Source organism: Bombyx mandarina, chromosome 06 (genome assembly GCF_030267445.1).
Source record: "Bombyx mandarina strain Sakado chromosome 06, ASM3026744v2".
Lineage (NCBI taxonomy): Eukaryota > Metazoa > Arthropoda > Insecta > Lepidoptera > Bombycidae > Bombyx > Bombyx mandarina.
In genome coordinates this window covers 14,451,859-14,460,681 of record NC_143213.1, presented here as the reverse complement: position 1 = coordinate 14,460,681, position 8,823 = coordinate 14,451,859, and the positions used below count along the sequence as shown (strand labels likewise).

General features: G+C 39.0%; 1 protein-coding gene across 1 annotated transcript; it reads left to right on the top strand.

Annotated features, from left to right (window-relative positions):
• Nucleotides 1-609: 609 nt before the first annotated feature.
• LOC149502860 (acyl-CoA Delta(11) desaturase-like) lies at nt 610-8,325 on the top strand. The gene is made up of 5 exons (XM_089728217.1): nt 610-757; nt 1,335-1,465; nt 2,598-2,803; nt 3,962-4,147; nt 4,964-8,325. The coding sequence occupies exons 1-5, from the start codon at nt 622-624 to the stop codon at nt 5,211-5,213; spliced, it is 909 nt and encodes a 302-aa protein (XP_089584343.1). The 5' UTR covers nt 610-621; the 3' UTR covers nt 5,214-8,325.
• Nucleotides 8,326-8,823: the final 498 nt, after the last annotated feature.

The window sequence follows — 8,823 nt, the reverse complement described above, 5'->3', positions numbered from 1 at the left end:
TAATTTTTAGGAGGGTAGCTGGAGAAAAATTCTTAATGTGATTTTGGGGACTTTTTGGCGAGAACGCGAAGAGTGAAGTTGTGTGATTTGTTTTATTTTGTCTATTTAGTGTTTCTTCGGGTTTAAATGTGTAACTACTACTACTACTGAGCTGGCGCTATGACCCCGAAGTGGGTCTTGCCCTCCGACAATAAACTTTGCCATTCATCCCGGCGCTGCGCAACACCTTGCCAGTCCGACACTTGGCGCTCACGTAAATTTCCTTCCACAGCGTCACCAGCGGTACTTGGGCCTCCCTACGGGGCGGCGTCCCTCCGGTACACCCGCGTACACCCGTTTCACAGCCCGATCCTGCTCCATACGTACTACATGCCCGAGCCATCCGAGCCTCTGTGCCTTCATCTCCCCCAGAATATTTGGCTCACCAAAAAGCCTCTCCACAGATATGTACATTGTAGCGTGCTATGAATGATTTAATGGATTATATATTATATAGTGTATAGCGTTTCACGTACGTGTTAGATGGTTTAGTATGTTCGCACTGTGGAACCCTAATGCGAGCTCAAGTTAATATGTATAAAATGCGTGAGATCAAACGCAGAATGAGAATTTTTGAGCAAAATGTTCAAGAAAATGTTTGTCTTCAAAAATAAAATTAAATGGGATTCATTCTTAGTGATTTCGTTCTTTCATATTTTTGGTTTTTATTGGTGTAGCAAATATGCATTTCCCCTAAAATTAGGAACATTTTTATTTGGTAAGTGTTTCTTGTTTTATTTTTTAGCCAATTCGTTTGTGGATTGGGCAACGCAATGTGCAAATACGGCTGATGTCGCTGTACGATTTCGTTATTTGTTTTTCTTAGAAGAGACTGTTCTGTCGTCATTTTGAAAATACGAAAAAAAAAACACTTTTATTCAGATAACAATTACAGGTCCCAATTTATAAAGTATTTTTTTTAATTGTTATTATATATATATATATATATATATATATATAAATATAAACAGACATCTTTGGCGGAAGTCCAGAGAAGGTTTAAAAGGTAGATAAATATGAAAATGCTCGGATTTAAATAAAAATAACAATTTTGTTTTCCCTTTGATGTGTCCTCCGTCGGACGGATTCCCTTTGTTTGTTTTACGTTTATTTTATACAAAAGTTTAGATATTTTATTTATCGATTGAGGCACTACGAAGTCTGCCGCGTCAGCTAGTATGTTATAAAAATTTGTTCTCGTAATGTCTTTCTTTCTCTGCGATGCTTAAAAGCCTATTTTCCTTTCTCCTGGAGATTTCTATTGACAGCAACAAACTTTTTTTTTTTTGTTTCAGCCTACTCTATGTTTATTTTCTCTGGATTAGGTATTACTTGCGGTGTGCATAGGTTGTGGACGCATCGATCGTACAAAGTCAAAGCACCCGTGAAGTTTCTCTTGATGGCTTGCTTCTCCAGCAGTGGCCAGGTAACTGCCATCTAGTTTTTATCTTATTTGAACCATAATAGAGTTAGCTGAAACCTGACTCATGAAGCTAAAACAGGTTAGAGGACAGATGGGGTTCCTTAGAAATTTGGCTATAGTATTTATGTAATGGAATCTTAGGCATGTGGTGTGGGCAGAATACCAGCCAGACGGTCAGATCTGGTAAAGAAAGGATTAGTGGTAGTCTATGCCATGCGGTCCATGCCACACATGACCGAACATTAATGGAGGAAAGTCACATTCGGTCGCGATCCTCAACAGTGAGGGAACAATGAAGAAGAGGTATAGAATCTTCCAACATTAAGACGTCCGATACGGAGTGGCAACCGCGTACGGGACGACGTAGCACGGGTAGGCCTCCCACAAGATGGACCGACGATCTATTGAGGCTCGTGGGGAACCGCTGGATGCAGCAGCGCAGAACCGATCTTTATGGCGAGGCTTGGGGGAGGCTTATGTCCAGTAGTGGACGTCTGTGGGCTGGTAGAAAAAATAATCGAAAAAATATAATTTTAGTGTTTTCTTTAGTTCATATTCTAATCACGATCACCAAATTGAAAATAAGATTAATTGATTTTTACTACGGCATCCTTTTACTTGGGTAGCAATAAAGTGTGTTTTTTGTTTATTGGTTTTCAAAATCAATTGTTGAAGTTATTGTAACAAGAATAATATAAGCTAGACGAGCTCTTTCAGTGGCTAAATAGTTGTTAAATGATTTGGAAACTCGTGTGCTACTCGTCTGGTATGCCCACAATCCTTCAGATAAATAAGTATTATTACAACTCATTACAGTAGCATCATTCTTGATATATCTTATGCTGTTTTATAATTTTGCAGACCTTTCTTTTAGTAGATCTCTATGCATATGGATTTTAATAAATATTTTCTAATGTCCTTTCCATCAGCAGTTGCCTGTCTGGAAGTGACAAGAGAACTATGTTTTTTCATGTTGATAATTAATGTGATTGTGTGTACAATGGACTGCAAATAAATAATTGTAATGAACCTAAACTCGATAGCCATGACTCCTAATTCCATTTAATTACAGTTGGACTTCGTATATGTATGCTAAAAGTAAGTAAGTAAGATTCAATTTTGTCTCCCACCGTAGAATTCAATATACAACTGGGTGAGGGATCACAGACTCCATCACAAGTTCGCCGACACCGATGCTGACCCTCACAACGTGAACCGAGGCTTCTTCTTCTCTCACATAGGATGGCTGATGATGAAGAAGAACGAAAGTGTCCTTACGAAGGGAAAGCTGATTGACATGAGTGACATAGAGAGCGATTCTCATTTGATGTTTGAACATAAGTATGATATTACTTTTACCTTTAAATTTATATATAACCTGTGTCCTGGATGTTATAATAATAATAAGGAATATGTTTGCCAATAAACTTAAAAGATAGATAGAAATTAGGAGAATTTTCCAGTAAAAAGATCAAGAGTCAAGCCCATGTTGGCTTTGGATATACCATAATTTGTCATTTGATGAAAGAAGACACAAATGGTTTTTGGGGATTTCGTGCGAAAGCCTGCTTTAGGTTTAGTTTGAATATTCCAAAATACAGGTAGCCCTCCTTTAACACGATATTTTACAACACAGTTCCACTCTAACATGAAAAGTAAGGGGTAAATGCTGGCAGTCCTCAATAGAGCGATGCGGTACTTCACGCCTGGACAAAGACTTTTGCTTTACAAAACACAGGTCCGGCCTCGCGTGAAGTACTGAGTACTGCTCCCACCTCTGGGCTGGGGCTCCCAAATACCAGCTACTTCCATTTGACTCCATACAGAAAAGAGCCGTTCGGATTGTCGATAATCTCATTCTTACGGATCGTTTGGAACCTCTGGGTCTGCGGAGGGACTTCGGTTCCCTCTGAATTCTGTACCGTATGTTCCAGGAGGAGTGCTCTGAGGAGTTGTTCGAGATGATACCGACATCTCGCTTTTACCATCGCACCGCCCGCCACCGAAGTAGAGTTCATCTATACTACCTGGAGCCACTACGTCATCCACAGTGCATTTTCAGAGGTCTTTTTTGCCACGTACCATCCCGCTATGGAATGAGCTCCCCTCCACGGTGTTTTCCGAGCGCTATGACATGTCCTTCTTCAAACGAGGCTTGTGGAGAGTATTAAACAGAAGGCAGCGGCTTGACTCTGCTACTGGCATTGCTGACGTCCACGAGCGACGGTAACCACTCACCATCAGGTGGGCCGTATACTCGTCTGCCTACACGGCAATAAAAAATAAAAAAAAAACTCCCCAAACCCTCATATAACACGGTACTTCTACAACACGATAACGAGATTTTTGTTTAAAACTATTTAGAATATTACACTATGCACTATGAACATGCACTATATGCGAGTAGCCGAAGTTGCATTACTTATTTTTTATGTAAAAAAATACATACAGGCATAGTACATAAACGCAAATGTGATAAAGGTGTTTCTTTCTTTTTAGATACCACAATCAATTAAAGATCCTATTCTGTTTTCTGATACCAACATTAATGAACATCTTCTTGATCGGGGAAGATTGGAAGTGCGCTGTTGCCTGGCAATGCTTCATACGGTTCCTTTGCGTGCTACATTCTGAACTAACTGTTAACAGTTTGGCTCATATGTACGGCTATAAACCTTATAACGTGTGAGTAAACCTACCTTTAACCAAATATTTATTCGTTGTAATTTTGAAGTCGCCGTGGCATAAAGGATGAGATGTCCGGTGCATTAGTATGTAGCGATGCATCGGTTTTTGAATCCCGCCGGTAGATACCAATTTTTCAAATGAAACACGTACTCGATTTTCACGATTGACTTCCACGGTGACACGGTGAAGGAATAAAATCGAGTAACAAAAATCAAACCTGCAAAATTAAAATTTGCGTAATTACTCAAAACTAAGGACGTCTTGTAAGTCCGCACGGGTAGGTACAAATACCCTGCCTATTTCGGCAGTAATGCGTTTATGTTTGAAGGGTGGGGCAGTCGTTGCACTGATAGAAGTGAGACTTTACAACTCATGTCTCAAGGTGGGCGGCGAATTAACGCTGTAGATGTCTCCGGTAACCACTTAACATCAGGTGGGCCCTGAGCTCGTCCATGTCCACGTCAACCAATGACAGGATGACATGCCAGATCAACGTGAGGACGAAAGCCACAGATAGAGGTGGTCAGGACCATCATATATTATTATGAGGCGCACAAGTGGTGGAGGAGAAGGGTGATCGGGCTCACGGCCCACTTGATACAAAGTGATTATCGGAGCCCATAGACATCACCACGTGAAAATCACCAGTCACTTTATGACATTAAGTCGACTTACTAGTCCGCAGATAGTTTTCAAATAATTAGACAAAAAACCTGAATAATTTCAATGTAAAATAACTACATTAATGATTTAGATGAAAATCGTACGATAAGACCGATTCAGCAGTATTTTTATCATATTCTTTTTCCTCAGAAACATTGAAGCATCAGAGAATATTCTAGTTTCGGTCCTGACGAGCGGCGAGGGCTATCATAACTTTCATCATGTCTTCCCATTCGACTTTCGTGCAGCAGAGACTATGGATTTCTTCAGTCTATCCACAAAAATAATCAGAACATTCGAGAAGATTGGTTGGACGTATGACCTCAAGCAAGCCAGCCCAGAAATGATCAAGGCGGCTCGTGACAAGCTAGGGGGTGATGGGTCTAAAGCTCACAATTAAACTTTGACCGATTTTTGTGTGATTTTCAAAATTATATATGGCATTTTTAGATATTTCTAACTTGCGCAGAACATCCTTCGTAGCAACTTGTGACTAGGCAAACAACATAGCCTCTCAAGGCTATTAGCTTAGGTAGGAAAATAAAGCAGACATAATAACATTTAGTGGTATCTATTTATTATTTAATAAAGCATTGAGACACTTCAAGTTTTAAAAGTTTTTTTCAAAATCTTTTTATTTTATTTTTGTTGAAACCGATTAATAATTATAGCAAATAAAGTAATTGTTGGAGCTAAAAAAATATTCTTTCGAATATCCGACTTCCTGTAGTAACGGTAGAAGAACAAAGAAGTATAGAAATTCAGTGCAAATCCTACATCGATTCTGTGTCCAGGGACGAATTGTAAATTTTCTATTATTAAGTTTATCTGATGTAGTTAACTACATATAATAAATTATACATTATTTACAACTTAAAAAAATAAAATAAAATAAATTTAAGATTAGACTTACTGAAACTCATTATACTTAGTCAGGTCATAAATTCTGTCACATGTTTAATGTAAAATAATTGAAACAAGTTTATTCATTATGTAACCATTCATATACCAAAATGAACTTAACAAAACGTAGATTCTTATGACACTAAAGTTTATTCAAAATGCCCTCCGTGATTTTGAATACAGGCCTTCAATCTGCGCGGCCAGTCGTCTATCGCAGCACGAACGAGGTCCATGTCAATATCGGCGGCTGCCTTAATCAAGGATGTCTTGAGTGACTCCAAATTGGGATGAGGCTTTGAGCACGCCTTTTCCTCCAAGTGTTGCCATATCTTGTAATCGAACGGATTCAAATCTGGACTGGAGGAGGGCCAGTCTTCGTGCCGAATGAAGTCGATTTCACGCGCCGCCAGCCAGTCTTGTGTGCTCTTCGCTCTATGAGCTGGCGCCGAATCTTGTTGGAATACCCAGTGCCTGTTATTGAACATGGTATGAGAAACAGGTTCCACAAGGTTCGTCAGGACTATATTTTGATACACAACTGCATTCGTTTTTACACCTTTCTCACAAAAATGTACCTCTGTTAAGCCCCAATAAGAAACTCCCAACCATACCATGAGCGAGTATGGAAAATGACCTCGTTGGACACGCGGAATACGGTTGCTCGCTTATTCACTACTGTGTGCGTACACCTTATCATTTTGTTTGTTGTAGCTCTCTTCTACGGTAAAATTTTTTATTATTTATATATTTATATTTTTTTCCCGCGTACCGCTTCAACAAAGCGCGGCATCTTTTCAGTCTCAGGTCCATTAGACGAGCATTCAAACGATGTCCTGTTTTTTTTCGATATGCCCGAAGCCCTAAGTCTTCATTTAACACCCTTTTCACCGTGGTTCTGCTTAACCCCATCTGAAGGGCCAACAGTTTCTGCTTACGTTTGGGATTTCTTTAAATTCGCGCCTTCACAGCTTTTATCACTGCTGGAGTCCTAACAGACCAAGGGCGACCACTTCTTGACCGGTTATCTACACTAGAGTCTTCATTGTATCGTTTGATGGTACGATAAACGAATCTTTTGGTTATATTCAAATTTTTCAGTATGTTAAAAATTTGAATTGGCGCGTAACCGCAACGATGCAACGCAATAACTGCAACACGGTTTTCGTTAAACGTCCACTCCATATTTAAAAATGAGTAAGATTCTAAAAGGATTCATTTTTATTTTCATGAACAATTCGAAATTCGAATTCAATAAACTTTTTTGTGGCCAGCATTCTAAATGAAAAGTTTTTACTGTGTGACAATACTTATGACCTGACTAGTTATAGTCAAATCAGCTAGTTATCATATGATCGTTTTTGTATCATAAGCCGGACATTTTTGGTCTTTCCAGTGCTACCGTTTGTTATTTCCAGGAGTGATAGTATTGATCTGCTATTTGTTAAATGGAATCACTACCAGTACAATTAATTTGATATAACATTTACTTCATTTAAAGACAGTGCTCAATCCCTTCCCATGAGTATAGTAGAGAAACCATCATCATCATGATCATCATCAGCCTGTATCTCTTCACTGCTGGATGTATGCCTCTCCCATAGTCCGCCACAATGACCGATCCTCTGCCTTCCGTGTCCAATCTTTCCCAGCACTGTTGAGGATCGCGACCGCATGTGACTTACATCTATAGTGTTCGGTCATGTGTGGCATGGACCGCATGGCATAGACTACCACCAATCGTTTTCTTTACCAGATCTGATCATCTGGCTGGTGTTCTGCCCACACCACATGCCTAAGATTCCATTACATAAATACTATAACCAAATATCTAAGGAACCCCATCTATCCTCTAGCTTGTTTTAGCTTCATGAGTCCAAGCATACTATTATGCTTGGACTCATGGCGCATGGTGGTAGGACCTCTTGTGAGTCCGCGCGGGTAGGTGCCACCACACTGCGTATTTCTGCCGTGAAGCAGTGGTACGTTTCGGTTTGAAGAGTGGGGCAGCCGTTGTAACTATACTGAGACCTTAGAACTTATATCTCAAGGTGGGTGGCGCATTTACGTTGTAGATGTCTATGGGCTCCAGTAACCACTTAACACCAGGTGGGCTGTGAGCTCGTACACCCATCTAAGCAATAAAAAAAAAAAAAAAAAATCTAAATTCAAACAGTATGTGCTTGACATAACGATTGGTCGGTCTGATGCTGGTGTGCACGTCACTCCGTAGGTGCCGGCGGAAGATCAGCGCCGCAGTACCGGTTGCTTCGTTACTGTTAGGCATTGCTTTATTATTATTGTCATCATATTTTTTTGTAAGAAATTTCTTAATATTATAGAAAGTTGAAAAATCATGAATCCTATCTACTTCTGTGTGGTAGAATAATAAATGCAATTCCGAAGTTTTTTCTTTGAGCTTTTAAAATAAAGCTTATTGCTTGGATGCTTGTAGCCGGGTCTTTATCACGAAATATTGTGGTTACTCTTTCCTTTTGTAAAATAAATCTTTGTCCCATTTGATGATACTGATGACTGTTTTTTTATATTTAAGTCAGAGGATATTATTATGATTTATTCGGCTATGCTCCACAAATAAATTATTTCTTAAAGATTGTAGCATTATTTTCAGTTATGTTACTACTACAGGTTTATATTTCATTTATACGGTTATACAACAATAATAAAAAAAATACTTTATAAATTGGGACCTGTAATTCTCATCTGAACAAAAGTGTCTTTTTTTCGTAATATCAAAATTACGACTGAGTAGTCTCTTTTAAGAAAAACAAATAATGTACAGCATCATGTTTGGACATATCACAGAAAGTTTATCTAATCTTTGTACAATTTTTTACAAGTATTTGCCCCGATTCTATGCGATTAATTATTTGTGATTTGTTTCTTATTTTGATATTTAGTCGTTTTTTTTTAGTTTGTTAGATGTGCTCGTGGCTACGGCTAATGTACACGGTTGTCGCATATGAAGGCGATGAAAGAATTCAAACTCGATGTTTGGTAGGCGACGTCAATCAGTTACGTATCTTCGAATTGAGTTAGTACTTTGTACCAGGCACAACGACGAATATGAAGCCCGCTGTACATATTCC